The sequence below is a fragment of the Cetorhinus maximus genome, chromosome 15, assembly GCF_964194155.1.
Source record: "Cetorhinus maximus chromosome 15, sCetMax3.hap1.1, whole genome shotgun sequence".
NCBI lineage: Eukaryota > Metazoa > Chordata > Chondrichthyes > Lamniformes > Cetorhinidae > Cetorhinus > Cetorhinus maximus.
In genome coordinates, this window is record NC_135893.1 from 27,650,470 (window position 1) to 27,666,412 (window position 15,943).

The 15,943-nt window shown below is 45.6% G+C and overlaps 1 protein-coding gene across 1 annotated transcript in view; it reads left to right on the forward strand.

Moving 5' to 3' along the window:
• trim62.1 (tripartite motif containing 62, tandem duplicate 1) overlaps positions 1-15,943 on the forward strand; it is an 81,225-nt gene that overhangs the window by 51,021 nt on the left and 14,261 nt on the right. Inside the window, exon 2 of the mRNA XM_078558185.1 lies at positions 12,076-12,171. Within this exon, the coding sequence (XP_078414311.1) occupies positions 12,076-12,171 (96 nt within the window). The remainder of the gene's footprint in view (positions 1-12,075; positions 12,172-15,943) is intronic.

Here is a 15,943-nt window from a genome sequence, read left to right on the forward strand (position 1 = left end):
GGTGAGGATGTTGGCAGCAAGGGTTGTGGGGTGGCTTTCAGTGAGTCCCCCATTCCCAATGCCAGGTCCCACGATCAGACACCATGTGCCTTTGAATGAAGGATTCCCCGCCGGGAGCCCACAAGCAAAAATGCCAGGTATTCCCACAGCATGATGAGTCCCCCCCACCCACCTCTGGGTTAGTACCAGCAGCGGTGAGAAGAGGCCCCTAAGTAGGTATTAATTGCCCACTGAAGGGCCTCAATTAGTGGTAGGGTGGAAAGTCCATCCATAGGCCTTCCCGCCATTGACATAATCGGGGTTGGGGGGGGTGGTTGGAGAGGCAGCAGGGTCCCCACCTCCCGCCCAATTAAATGCCCCCTGCCACCAAAATCGCCATGGGGGAGGGCACAAGATTCTGCCCACTGAGTCCCAACACCAGGCTCGTAACAGAAACTGCAGCTTGGGAGTTCCCTCCCATTACAAGTCAAATCAGAAACTATCGGAAATGGAGGTAATCTGCCAGTATCCAATTAGTATTCCTGGAATGTGGGAACAGCTATATCTGAACTGAAGAAGGATCTATGTTTTAAAAATCATTTGTAAATTGTGTTAGTGTAGAGCTTGTGATGTTATTGATCATACACAGCTGTTGGGTATATTCAAGATGGAGATCGATAGATTTTTGGATATTGAGGGATATGGAGCTGGTGCTGGAGGGTACAGTAGAAGATCAGCCATAATCATATTGAATGAAGGAGGAGGCTCGAAGTGGCCTTCTGCTCTTAGTTCTTATGTCTGATGCATGAAATATTGGTGAGTACTTCAAATTAGCAGTGAATTGATGGGTGACTGTAATCTCTGTCCACCTGTTTATATATTAGTAGAGAAACAAAGTGTGTGGACTTCCTGACATGTAAATGCTAAACTTACTGGTTTAACTATATACAGGTTAACTTGAGCAAAGTGCTTAGCAGCCCCCTTGGAATGTGGAGAAAAGTTCTGCTGGGCCATAAAATACCAGGGCCAGAATATCTACAGCTTCTGAACTGATGACCTCATCTTAAATCAATGCTAAGGTTCTTATCTCCAGACTGAACAACAACTAACCTTTGAATTAACTCTCCCGGTGTTAACTTAGCATGAGTTTGGCTTTGCTGTCTCAAAAAAAATGGAGTTCCATCTTAGCAGCAGAATTGTATGGTGCATGGTATAATTGATTTGCTGTGAGTAACACCTTGGGAGATCAGCCAATATTAATAAAAGGGTACAAGTACTATTCTTTTTCCCCTGCCTCCATTGTGTTTAAAGCATAAATTTGTCTATTCCCAGTGATGTGTTACTTTTTAGTAAATGAGGGAGTTGGGGGCCATGGACCATAAACAACTTTTGCAAGCGATCTCTCGGATGAATACTTTTCTCCCTGGCGTACATTTTTCTCCCCTTCCTACCTGTTCCTCCAAAAGCTCAGTTGTAAAATCACCATAAGGGAGACCCCCCTTGAGTGTGCCACCTTGAATGACCTCAGCCAGTTGCTGTTTTGATGGTTGAGGGATTGGAATATTTTCCGGAGTGTGCCTGATGGCTAGCCAGTGACGCCCCCTACTGCAAATGTGCGCGTGAACATTGTGGGAGTACCGGACGGGGCTTGTCTGTGATACCTTCCCAGGGTCCATACTATGCAGATGCTTGCTATCAGGACGCGCAGACGAATGATGACCGCGAGATATCAAGTGTGTTTATGGACCATACTGCAGTATGGAAGTCAAGAGAAGAAACCTTTTTTTTAAAAAAAATACCAAAAAATTATGCTGCTGCCTCAGAATACTCCCAGCAAGTTGACCTGTGCTAGATTGCAGAGGGTCTCAAGTTACAGTATAGCCCACAGATTTAAGTTTGGCCTTCATGACTAGAAATAGATTTTAAGAGCTTGTAGATTGTGGGAGGAAGGAGGGGCTGAGGGGAGGTAAGGAATTTCACAGCTTGTCAATGCTGGAAAAGAATCGAGGCACAATCAATCTTGAGTGAGAATGCCAGAAGGAGGAAAAATCAGTGGAATACCTTTGGACCTTGGAAGGAACAAAAGGGGCTGAACCATACAGACCAGGAAGGAAGGCCCTAAATTCAATTGCTGACTTAATTGATGCAGCTGGCCTGCTCAAATTGGCTTTGACACTTCTAGGCTAGAAGGAGGAAATATCCACAATGTTCCTGCTGCTGATCATCATCTAGTGTCCCCTGCTAGAATGTGCTCATTTATAAAAGTCAATTGAAGATCAGATCTGGGCTAATTCATGATTGAAAAGCTTGCTGACCGCCATTATTTGGGTTCATGTATTAAGAAAGACCCCTCAGATGACATATTAGATGGGGCCTCACAGTACTGTACTCGAGCATTAGTGAAAACTTCGAGAAGTGGAGGAAAGCATATTTGGCGGGGTGGGGGTTGTGTGGGGAAAACCTTTTTTTAAATAAATTAAATTCCAGTCAGGTCTCACTTCCAACCCAACCTGAGTGACTGCATTTCCTCCTCTTAAAACTCTGCTCGAACAGCAGAAGCAGGTGTTAGGCTGGGATAATTCTCTCATTGTGTATTTTTGGAGGAGCACTGTTTAAATAAGCAAGGAGCTGCATGAACATTCAGCCGTGACCACTATTTTTAAAAAGAATGTACGGGGAAAGGGTGCCGCCAAATTCCAAGAATTTATCAGTGACTTTTTTAGTTGTCTGTCTCTCTCTCTCTCTGTCTCTGTGCGTCTCTCTCTCTCTCTTTCCACTCTGTCCTCTGCCTCTCTCTCTCTCCTCCACATCTCTCTCCCCTGCTTCTCTTTTACCCTCTCCCCTAGGCTCCCCTTCCTGTCATCCACCCCTCTCCCTTCCTCCTCCCGCGGAGGCTTTGTTTTCTGAATAATTTAATCTGCTGTGCGGATGTTAAACAAGAATTGTTTCTGTTCGAAAGATCCTGGGCACATTGCATTCGGCAGCAGAGAGACACACAGTGACATGATTGTCTAAGAATATGTCACTGTGTTGCCTGTGGGGGGTCCTTCTGCTTTTTTAAAAAAAGTGTGTTGCTCTGCCTTTAATTGGGGCAGATGGAGGATTGAACCTGTGCTATCTGTGGTCTTTTTGGTTTCATCCCACACTGGACTGTACAGTTCCCAACTGAACTATCAGGATGGGAAAGAAAGTGAGGGGTGGGTGAGGGGCCTCCAGGTTTCCTGAACGTAGCGATCTTCAATGCAATTGTTCTTGGCACTTCATATTCTTTCCAGCTAGTTCCATGGGTGCTGGCTGCCTTCTTGTTCTGCACTTAAGTAACCATTCTTCATGTGCGAGCCTAGGCAATAGTTAGCATTCATTCACTGGGGGCATCATGGGTGAATCCAAATCTGGCCTTGCTGACATCCACAAATGCACTCACTATTAGGAGATGCCGGATGGCAAAAAGCCGTGGGAATGGATTTATTTTTGCCCTCTCCCTATTCCAGGAACAAAATTGTGGCAACCATACAAATAGTCTCGCGCATTTCTTCCCTAAACCCCTTCATCTTGCTAATTCTCCATGACACACCTCCTCCCTCAACCATCCTTTTTTATTTTCAAAATCCTACCTTTTTAACTGTGTCTTGACCCAACTCTCTGAAATATTTAACCACTCAGCCCATCTGTACCCTAAATCCTTCACTGCTTAGTCCCTCTCCTCAATGTGAAGCATCATGAAACGTTTTATATTCAAGGTTCCATGAAAATGCATGGAGTCATTGATGGTCCGTATAGTGGTCTACACTGGCCCCTGCACCTACTAACTTAAGACATTACAGGACAAACATGGATGTAAAAATTCAGGGGAGGCATTTAGGGCATTGCAGGGGAGCAGTGAGCACTCACTGTGCCATAGTAAGGCCTGAGGCGCCCCCAAATTTGGACCTGGGGCTCATGTCTCTCATGATTTCGAGTTGTGGAGTGAAATGGGCGATCGTGGGAGGAATGAGCATTAGCAGGTAGTGATACCTGTTACTTTGAATGTGGGATCAAGAGGAGCTTCCTGCTTCTCCCAGCTCTACATTCAGGTCATTATATTTTAAATGACTTGTCCTGATGGTTGCGGCCTAGCATGTGCCCTATGAGGACTTCTTGTTAGGTTGGACAGGTTTTCCTGATTGCAGTGGGCCCCATGGTAATCTTTCAGTGGGGGGCTTCAAACGGGTATAAGGCCTCATTATTTGCATAGGGAAAGGGTCGAGCTCCTGTTTTCGGTGTAAACTTGACAATTTTTAGGCCTTTATCAACATTGCTGGAGTACTTATGGCATGTGATGAACAGGCTCCCTGCCTGCTATATTGGATACTTAGGAAAGTGTTTAGCCTTTAAAAAATGGCCTAATCCCTAGGCCTCCGCTGTTTCATTCTGTGCTTGAGGGGTGAAGTATGTGTTTAAAAATTCTCTAATTCTTAATGCCATCTTGAAAAAAAAACACTATTTGAAAATATGTAGTTCAACCCACTCTCTCCAGAATAAAACTGCTGGACCAGATGATTCCTTCTAATCTCACTTCTTCAGGAATGCCAATCCTACTATCTCCTAGTGACAGCGCTACAGCATCCAGCTGCAAGTGGGAGTTTGTAGGACTGGCTGCGCATTTCCATTGTCTCAGATTATATTACAGTATTCTGTAGCCACCTCTATATACACACTGTGGTTAAAAGCCATGCTTTTGTTGCTGCTTGGTATATTTCACACATCCACATTATATTCAGGCAGTTCGTGTTTTGGAGTCATTGCCTGAAAATCTGTGCTTTCCTTGGCTTCTGCTATCATGTTTCTGCTCCGGAGAACGGGACTGTGTTGAATGCTGTGGCTGGGACGTTTTTTGGTGATGGTGTCCCCCCAGTGTCGGAAATTCCCAAATACAGCAAGCAGCAGAATTCCATCTGTGTATGTTTGCGGGTGAAAACCAGGGAGCGATACAGGAGAATGCCATAAAAAGGGGAAGGGAAGGAGAGTGCTCTAGGACCTGAGTGAGGAGAAGGCTGCCAACATCGGAGGAGAGAGGAGAGGAGTGCCAATGTGAGCTGAGGGGGAGGGAGAAGAGTGACAGCATAACCGGGACTGGGTGTGGGGGTTGGTGAGGGCCGGAATGGTGCGAGGGCAAAATCCCGTTGTGAATAAGGAGGAAAAGTAATGCCTTTACAGAGCTGTGATAATATATTAATTTTTAAAAAAAATTAACAATTTGCATTAAGAACAAAGTTCACAAATATCTACAAGAAACAAAGATCGATCGCCACTGTTCCACAATCTCACGCTGTATTTGTGATAGTCGGGTGTACCACCTGCCATTGTTAAGCCTGTCTCCTGTTTCATTTTTGTAGTTACAGGCCTATATTCAAGGTTGTTTTTCAAATGTCAGGCTTTGCTCTTAGGCTGTCCGCTTTTTGAAGTTGTTGGTCAGCTCCTGTCAATTTTTTAGCCTGGCTTGTGCTTTCCCTCGCTAGTGAAGCCTAACTCGCGCACAGTGGACGGGTTATTTAGCAGTTGCTCACTTTGCACTCTCCATGTTATTGCTGCGATGCCAGAGATTTACACTGGAGTCCAGCAGCAACATCACAGGGCCTCGTATTCAGTTATGTTGCTGCTTTGACTGTAAGGTGAGATGCTGTGCACTCCAGCTGAAACCTATATTCTTATTGATTGGAGTGCAATGCATCCCTTGCCCCAATGTTTCTTGAATAATTGGCAGCACTTAACGTGCTCCTTAACCTCTTGCCTGGCAGTGCCAAAGACGGAAAAATAGGATGAAGGTGGCACTGAAGAATAAATAACCAAACTAACAATGTATTGAGAAAGGCTGTGGCATGAGGCATAGGCCAGGATTTTCCGTGTCTGCTGGCACCAGGCGTGTTTGGTGGCATGAGCAGACAGCATGGCGTGATCGGTTTCACAACGGTGTGAAACCAGTTCGCAATCATCTGCTCAGCCCGCCAATGGCAGGTCGCGTTCCCCACCATCGGGTGTCAGGAACCTCATTGTAATACATAAACATATCGTTACTAGGCCTGCCCGCCGGAATTGTCCCCCTCCGCTGGGTCATCCGTCCACGTTGGCGGGAAAACACGCCGACGTGTTTCACAACAGCACATAAGCGACGTGCACCTGGTGAGCTGCACTTCACTCGGGACTTCAAGGTTTGTTTGCCTACCTTGCTCCGGGCAGCACTCGCAGTCATCAGCGCCAGGCTTCACCGACAGCACCACATCACTTTTAGGGGGGCTCATGGGCAGGTCTCTACCTACCAGACCAGCCACATGTGGGTGGCTTTTCAATGGCTGCAGGGCTAGGGCTTGCCTGGGGAAGGGGGAGAAGTGGCCTCAGGCAAGGGAAGAGGCTGCAGGACAAGGGCTGTACTGGGGAAGGAGGGTAACCCAGGGTGTGTGTGTGGGCACATGTTGATCTGTGCAAATGGCCTCAAGATGGCGAGGGCTGAGGAGGCAGTCTCCAGAGGAGATGAGGCCAGATGGACATGTGAGGGTGTGTGTGTGAGAATGGGTGGTGATGTCCCTTGAGCTGACAGTGAGTGAGATGCCAGTGAATGTGTGATGGGCTGAGTGTGTGAGTTTAGAGTGATGAGATGGTTGCCATACCCTGGCTGCACGGATGAGATTATTCATCCTCTATCTGCATGGGATGGACAACCTCTTTTGTGCAGCATTGGCACTGATCACTACTGCCATCACCTACCAAGCTGAAGTGGTAATGTTGCTGCCGCTGCTGCAGCCAGAGCAGGGATAGAGGACATCACAGTGGGCCTCCACGCCGTCCAAAAGGTGCTCTAGAGCTGCAGTCTCCTTGCTTTTCAGGGCCACGTCTGCTTTGCTGCAGCCCTGGGCTGGAAGCACTGAGCGCGGCTGTAGTTTAAATGTGGTGCCTGGCGTGATGAAGCAGTGGGGAGATGGTGTGGCGGGTGAATCAGAGCCCGCCCACCATCGAAACGGCGTGTTTCCCGGGAATCCATAAATAATGTAGCGTGTCCGGGACAATACAGTGTGAAAACCCGCCATCGTGGCTGACGGGTAAAATGACCTTTACCCGCCTGTTACCGCACTTCGCGCAAATCTGGGACGATTCCGCCCATAGACTCAAAATGCATTTCAATAAATGCCACAGAAATATCCATTTCTTAAGGCTGATGAATTAAATCAAAAAGTAAATCCAAGCCACTACCTTCTCCATTTTACACAATTAAATACCATCCATTCCTATCTTTTGTTGGAGACCTATATCATCCTCAACAACTATAAATAAATATTCAGTATGAAATTCAGACCAATTTCAGGACCTTTGTGTAGTATTTGAAGGCTGTTGGTGAAATTTTCCACAGCAGTTTCTCTTTTGTGCTTCTGGTTTGTGTTTGACATGTGGGCTCGAAACTTCTCCTGATCCTAAGTGGTCTCCCCTGTGGGAGAATGACCTGCTCCAGCTGGCTGGACAGTTCCATTGACTGCCTCCTGTCATTTGTGTGATCACAACTCCCATGTGACATGCATTGCAACATCGCTGTGCCTAAATCAGCCGTGTCAGGTCCTGTAACTGGCTGTACCCCTTTTTGTCACATTTATTGTCCCTTGTAAAGAGGGATGCTTGACAGGCTGGATGTGAGATTGCCTCGAGGCTCAGCTGTTGTATATTTTATCTATTTCTCAGCAATACAGAGATGACACTAGCTTCTAAGTGTGCAACAGGTTTATTTACAAGAGTTTTAAAATCTCTCTGCAATCACAAAACATCTGCACTCGTGCTTGCAGCTCAGCTTCTCGTAGCTTCTGTGGTGTCTGTGTCATTTGCTCTGAGTCCACACCCAGACTTAACCAATCAAGCACAGTTAGCCTGGATCAGTTACCAGACTTGTATAATCAAACACAGAACAACTGAACACTACAGCAGCCTCTGAGTCATTCCTGCTTCAAAGGGATATCTTTGCTGCTGGACACTGATCAGCAGAGGTTTGAACAGATATGAAATCTGTGATTTCCTGCCTCAAGGTTGTCGCTATCTGATTTTTATTTCAGCACATTAAAGCTAACCGAGACAGCATTACTAATATAGGAGTCCTAGGCCACGAAAAGCAGCAGTGAGTTCATTCGTGACAGATTGTGCCTGGGATCTCTGCAACTGAGGGCTGTTTCTAATGTGACTGGAATCGTCATATTCCCCATTGAGGACTGTGGGGCAGACAACAGTTAGTCATGGATGGGTACGTCTGGGTCATGGACTTTTTGATGCACCCAGCCCATGCAGTGTATTCTACACAAACACAAGCGTAGATGGTTTCACTCAGCGGGTAGAAACTTGTCCTTAGCAGGCCGTGAGGTCTGGACCCCAGAGTCTGTGTACAGGGCGGGAACCTTGAACAACCACCAACACATGTTGCTCTTTGCCCATTCCCCGTGAGGTGCTCAGGGCAGAATGTAATGCCCTCCACCAAGGCAAATTTGGAGGCGGGAGGCATTTAATCAGGTAGGAGGGTGGCAGATGGGAACCCTGCTATCTACTCGCCTCTGCCCTGATTAAGTCTGGGGCGGGAAGGCTCATCGATGGCCTTCTTGCCACGGTGCCAATTGTGGCCCTTAAGTGGGCGATTAATACCCACTTAAAGGCTTGATCCTGTTGCTGCTGGTATTCGACCAGCTGCAGGCGGGGCAATCGCCACACAGGAAGCCCGAAAAGCAAACCCTATCGTGTTTGTTTGCCAAGCTCCAGGTGTGGTTTGGGGGGGGTCACCTGTTAAAAGACCTGATCGAGGGTCCCAGCATCCAGAAAGTTCGGGGGGGTGGGGTGGCACTGAGAGCCACCACACTGCCTTTGCTTCTAACCTCTCCTCCCCATCCTTGTGACCCCAATCCCGCCCTCACTCAGTTGTGGCCTGGGTCCCTCGCTGATTCTGGACCTTTGCTTGGTGCATTATTAGCAGTTACCACCAGTCCCTGTGGCGCTATCTGCATGAAGAGCCGTCAGGCTCTGATTGGCTGGCAGCTCTTTGGGGGAGTGGGGGTGATTGCTGCCCTGAGCCCTTGATCCCAGAGAAGGCCCGCCGCTGGCCCCTTAAATTTCTGGTTGGCACTTAATATGGCGGTGCTCTCGCCGGCTCTTCAGCTGGTGGGCAAGGCCCCCAAAGCTTGAATTAAATTCTACCCACAGTTTGTAACCTCCTCCACCTCCCTATGCAGGATCTGCAGGACTTGTGTACCTATGCTGGTGCTTGACTGAGACCAAGATGGTGGTACAGGGTGTTGTGAAGGTGCTGGTTTGTTTTGGGTCAGCACCTGTGGCTACAGTCTGTTCTTCCATTACTAAGGAAGCAGAAAGGAACAAAATGTCAAAATTCAGTTTCAAATAATCATCGTTAAGAACTGTTCCCATCGGGCAAGACTCTACTGTGTGGAAGTCAGTCAGTAGGATATGAAGTTATGATACTGGCTCTGAGCTTGGGGGATGTGGTAAAGTGGAGTACCATGTACCGTTCAGATAATGCAAGTGGACTAACCATGTGACAGTACTGACCAATCACTGTGCAGCGTAGGCTACTGGTTAACTGTAAGTCTAGAGCTGGAGGTGGTTGTGGGAACACGCAAGGATTTAGTGTTCTGCCTTCTGTTGCAATAAACAATCACAGTTTGTTCTTATGTAGGTCTCTCTCCATTATTGATAGCGAGCATCAACTAACAAGTGTGTATGAAGGCGTGCAATTCGAGTTTACTTGACTAGTGAACTCATAGGCTCAAGACATAAAAGGTGATAAGCTTCGGGTTGCTCTGTTCCTTAATCCCTTGATGATATCTCAGCTTCTCTGAAAGAATCTAATAACTTAAATTGCTATGGACCATCTCCTGTTTCATGTTTGTCATTACAGGACAAGATGGTATTTGATTGGCAATCTGCAAAACAGGATGGGCATTGAAACTATATAGAACCAGTGCCCAATGCCATATTGCTTCAGGAGCACACTGCATGATGCAAAATAAGGACACTTTATTCAGAGACTTCAACACAAAATCCAGGCTTGCACCTCAGTGCTGTACTTGGGGAGCGCTGCACAGTTGGAGGCTTTGACTTTTAGATGAGATGTTAAACTGAGGCCCTCGCCTGCCCTTCCAGTTGGGCATAAAAGATCCACTGTGTCTCCTGCTAACACAAGATGGCCGCTGATACCTGTCTGCGCGTGCGCATTTGTCTGCGCATGCGCAGAAAACCAGATCCACTGTGCCTCCTGCCAATGCAGGATGGCCATGCAAGATGGCCGCCGATACCTGTCTGCGCGTGCGCACTTGTCCGCGCGTGCACAGAAAACCAATTACGTCATTGGCCTGAGACACAGTGTCAGCAAAACCCATCTTTAATCAAAACTAAAACTAAAAGCTAAACAATTTGAGTTCGGAAACTATAATTGTATTCAAATCTCTTAGAACCTGAATGTATAGATTCTGCTTTTAATAAACCTCTGTGTTATATCAGGTTCTTTACCATCTGGTTATGTATGAACTTTCCAGATAACCTAGAGTTAAGCCAACACAACATTATATGCTGAATCTGAGGATTGTCTATTCAGTGTCTGAAGGCTTTCATATTGATTTGTAAGTGTTTTTGAATTGTTTCATACAAAAGTACATTAATGCTTTAATATTTAGAAAACAATGAGATTGCATAGAGATTTGCTACTTTATCAGATGGATGACCACTATCGTTTTAATTTAAAAATACACTACATTCATTTATTTTTGATCACAAACAAAAATCTTAGGCCTGTGAGTATCTAAGGAACTGAGAAGTATAATTGGTATGAATTCTGATCTCCATCGCATGCAGTGATGTCACTGAGTAAAACGGTACAACTGTGCATGCAGCGCATTGGCAGCAAACGCAGTTTAAGAGATCCCATGATATTATTTTGAACAAGAGCAGGAAAGTTCTGGTGCCCTGGCCAATATTTATCCTTCAACCAACATCAGTAAAACTGATTACCTGGTCATTATCAGATTGCTGTTTGTGGGAACTAGTTTTGTGCAAATTGGTTACAACAATTACTATATTTCATAAGTATCTCATTGTCTGTAACATCCTTTGGGGTCTTCTGAGGCAATGAAAGGGGCTATATAAATGCAAGTCTTTATATTTTTCATGTTGCATGATATGAAATGAGGATACGTACTCCTTGTGTGAAGTCCTTTTAAGAATTGGTGCTGTGCCAACCTGCACTTTGTAGTTAGCGCACATCATGCACGTCCGCAGTTAATCAAAGCATATCTAGACTTGGCTCTGTCGTGACAGGACTGCAGCTAGGTAATCTGGTCTCCCTGCTTAATGTCGTTCAGCGCTAAACGATTAAACTATTGGGCCGTAGTATTTGTTTTTAACATTTGCATATAGGCTGGTGCTTGTCATGTAACAAAATAATTAGTTTGCATAACCAATATCTTGAGGACCAGCTTCTTTTCCCTGATGTCTTTCCAGCCCTTGTTGGGCACTGGACACCGCATTTGCCCTTTCAGTCACCTCCTTTCATGTCTTCTTGGTGTTTTGGGAGATACAGGCTCACTTTAGTTTCCTCCTCTCTCTGGCTCTTCCCAGCAAGACACCAGGCCAGCAAACCCTGGCATTCCTTACCCTGCTGCCCGCCGCTCCAAGCAGTTTCTGGTTGGTTAACACCTGTCCCATTTATGTCCTTTCCGATGTGTTTGCTGCTGTTTACGTAGCTGTGAAATGCAATTAGAAGCTGATCATCTGTACTATTGACTTTGCCACTTCATCTAATGATCCGTCGTGCACATATTTAAGTATGTCTATCAAATTCTGGAATAATCCATATTAAACAGCCTTCTTTATGACCTTGAAAAAGTAATGTCAGTCAACTACTGAGGAAAAGACCCAAAGCAATTTCTTAACCCAAAGGGTTAGTGTCTCACTTAAGGGGAGGCGGTGGGTGAAATTGCATTTGTTTGACTTTGCAGCATCCTGTCAGGATCAGAAACTCCCAATCCAACTTCCCCTGACAATATTGTTTGTCTGCCAATCAAACCTATTTACATTTTTTAATTGCAGAGGGAGTTGAAGGATCAATATGACGTTTTGCAGGACAGCGAGCACGGGCATGTGAAGGCCCTACAGCTATTGAAACGCCAGCTCTCCGAGACAAAGGTAAACCTTTCAAGAATACATTTTCACTTCCAATTTTCTTCTGTCCTCTCTTGAGGCTCCAGGCCTCTGCTGTGCCAGCAATTCCAATCACATCTGTCCTCTCAATAGGAGGCAATTTATTGCAGAGTTATATATGGACTGTCTTGCAAACTCATCTCAGGTAAAGAGAGAACTTGTATTTATACAGCAACTTATTATGTGCTCAAGACATGGCAAAGAATTTCACACCAGATGAATTACTTTTTATGATGGATAACCATTGCTAGTTTGTAGGCAAGCTTGGCAGCTAAACTGTGCTCACAAAATCCTGCAAATTGCAAACGAAATAGGAACAGGAGGAGGCCATTCAGCCCTCAAGCCTGTTCGGCTACTTAATTAGATCATGGCTGATGTGTACTCCAAATTTATTTGCCTGTCCTTGACACACACATCCTTTGATACACTTAACTAAGCGTCAGCTGTGGCTCAGTGCTTTCACATTTTTCTCCAAATTGGAAGGTCCAGAGCACAAAATCTCGGCTGATGTTGCAGCATAGCACTGAGTATCACACTTGTCGGCAGGACTGGCTTTCATTTGAGGCGTTAAACCAGGGTCCTGTCTGTCCTCGCAAATGGACATAAATGATCCCCGAGCACTATTTTGCAATGGAGATCTCCCCAGCTTCTTGGTCATCGTTTAACCATCAACCAAAGACACTTAGAAAAGATTATCTGGTCATTATTTTATTGCTGTTTGTGGGACTTTGCTGTGTCTTTCAAGAAGTACAAGAGTGGCCATGCTTCAAAAGTACTCCTCTTCTGAAGGGGACGACTCTGCACTGGATGGAGTTCCACAGACACTGGTTCCCATCTGGTACTTTGCCCAAGTGTTTGTCTGGATCCAGGCATAAAGAATAATGGGTCCCAGCAGGGTATCCAAGTGTTTCAGGATCAGATCACAACGGAGCCCAATCCTCTCCCCATCGCTCCTCAGGGCATTCCCTCCATTACTCCTCCCTCCCCTCGCTCCAAAACCCCACACTAGTGAATATAGGGGCCAGTGAGTGCTTAGGCTCTGGAATGCACTGCCTGAGAGGGTGGTGGAGGCCGATTCAATTGCGGCTTTCAAAAGGGAATTGGATAATCATCTGAAGAAGAAAAATTTGCGGGGTTATAGGGGAAATGATAGGGAGTGGGGCTAGCTGAGTTACTCTTACAGAGAGCTGGCACAGACACAATGGGCTGAATGGCCTCCTTCTGTGTTGGTAACCATTCCATATTGTCAAAAAGGCTTGTCTACAATAATTGATCAACCTTGCATATGCAGAATGAAGTAGTGTAGGATTGCTAGTCTCCATTGTTTGATTTGATAGATTTTTTTCTTAGATAAGGCATATGGGTCAAAGGCAGGTAACTGGAGTTAAGATACAACCAGCCATGATCTAATTGAATGGTCTATGCTCACGTTTTCCTATTTTCTGATCTGGTGCTTCCATGAAAAGAAAATGTAGCAATGGGGAAATGGTTACTACATAGACAGAATCTGGGGAAGTGCTACCTAGTGCACTGTACGATCAGTTCAAAATATTTGTTGGTAAAGAGATTGAATTGAACTTTGGGAAATTGGAATAGTATGGATCAGTATATAACAGTTGCCACTGAGGGAGAGAGAGAGTACTGGAATCAGGTTAATTATTCGAGATAAAAGCAAAATACTGCGGGTGCTGGAAATCTGAAACAAAAACAAAAAATGCTGGAAAAACTCTGAAGAAGGGTCATATGCACTCGAAACGTTAACTCTACTTCTCTCTCCACTTATGCTGCTAGACCTGCTGAGTTTTTCCAGCATTTTCTGTTAATTATTCTAGAATCTAATTTTTTTTTGTGTATGTGTGCATTCCTGACCTTACAATTTATTCCCCTCCTGAAGGTGCTGGCACACAGTTTAATGAGTACCCAGTGGTTATTTGTGAACGATGGCAGACTAAAAACAACTGAGCCCAAACATATCCTCAACCATAGTCTGCAACATGTACTGTCCAGTAGGGATCACTGCATAGCGACCAGGAGCAGGATCCTTGGGTGATTTTCCTCTTACTTCCTTGCGTAGATGTACTGAGGCCAATTATAGTGCCCCAACAGCTCAACTGAAATCCACTGACTCAATAAAGACCATGGATTAAAGTCAGGACTTCCAGGTGTTTATGACTCACTTATAGACTGACTGTACCACCGAACCACGGGCCTGCTAGGATGTCAAGTTTATACATGAGCCAAATTGAGTTTGATTTTTTTTTGTGTAACTGCTGTCTACCTCTTGTTGGGGCAAGTCTTTGTGAGCGGTAGCAGTGACTTGGAGCAGAAGGCTCGATTCCTGCACATTGTACTCTCAGTTTAATACCTTTAGAGTCTGTTCTGCTTCCGGCCCACTCTGTGTGCGCGCGCACTATCTACACCATGGGCAGTCCCAGAGGTTTGTTTCTTTGCTTGACTCTCCTGGCATCTCATGAGGAGGGGGCTAACACATGGCTATGGCAGACAGATGCCTCTTGCAGCTGGTTGCTAGGAGGTTCTAGTCACCTTTTCTGATTTTTTTCTCCATTCCCCCCTCCCCGCCCCACCTTTCAGTTGGAACAGATGACGGGTGTCTCCTTACAGTTCAGATTGTCATTTGCGCAGAGCAGAATCCAGAGTCTCTCTATTACTCTCTCCCACCATGTTCAGGGTCTACTTAAATCATGCAGAAGTTGAGCATTTTTCACGTGTCTGTCACAGCATAAATAGCAAAATTTGTGGATATTATTCTCCTTGAAGCAAAGGAGGTTGAGGGGAGATTTGATAAGAGGTGTACAAGATTATGACAGGTTTAGATAAGATAGGCAAGGAAAAACTATTCCCATTAGCTGAGGCACAAGGACAAGGGGACACAGATTTAAGGTTTTCGGCAGGAGGTACTGGGGGGTGGCGCACAGCAAGTGGTAATGACCTGGAACTCGCTGTCTACAATGGTGGCGGGAGCAGGGATGATCAACGATTTCAAAAGGAGATTGAATCACAGAATCTTTACAATGCAGGCGGAGGCCATTTGGCCCATATGGTCTGCACTAGCTCTCTGGTAGAGCATTCTACCTAGTCCCACTCCCCTGCCTTATCCCCATAACCTTGTACATTCTTTCTTTTCAGATAGCAATCCAATTCCTTTTTGAATACATTGATCAAACCTGCCTCTCCCACCCTTTCAGGAAGTTTGTTCCAGACTCTAACCACCTGCTGGGAGAAAAAAAGCTTCCTCACATAATTTTTACTCCTTTTGCCAATTAGTTTGAATCTGTGCCCTCCAATTCTTGGGGCTCCCTTGAGTGGGAACAGGTACTCTCTATTTACCCTGTCCATGCCCCTCAGGATCTTGAATACCTTTAACAAGTCTCCTCTCAGCCTTCTTTTCTCCAAGGAAAACAGTCCCAACCTCTCCAATCTATCCTCATAACTACAGTTCTTCATCCCTGGAATCATTCTTGTGAATCTCCTTTGTACTGTCTCCAATGCCTTCACATCCTTCCTCAAGTATGGTGCCCAGAACTGGACTGGATGGACCTTTAGGAAAATAAACTTACAGGGTTATGGGGATGTTGTGGGTGAATATGATTGACTATCCATGTGCAGTACAGAGAGCCAGCATGGACTCAATGGGCTGATTGGCTGCTTTCTATACCATTATGACTCTTATGACCCATACCTATCTCTGTTCCGAGCTGGAGCTTTGCGTCCTTTGAATTAACTTTTAACAGTAGGT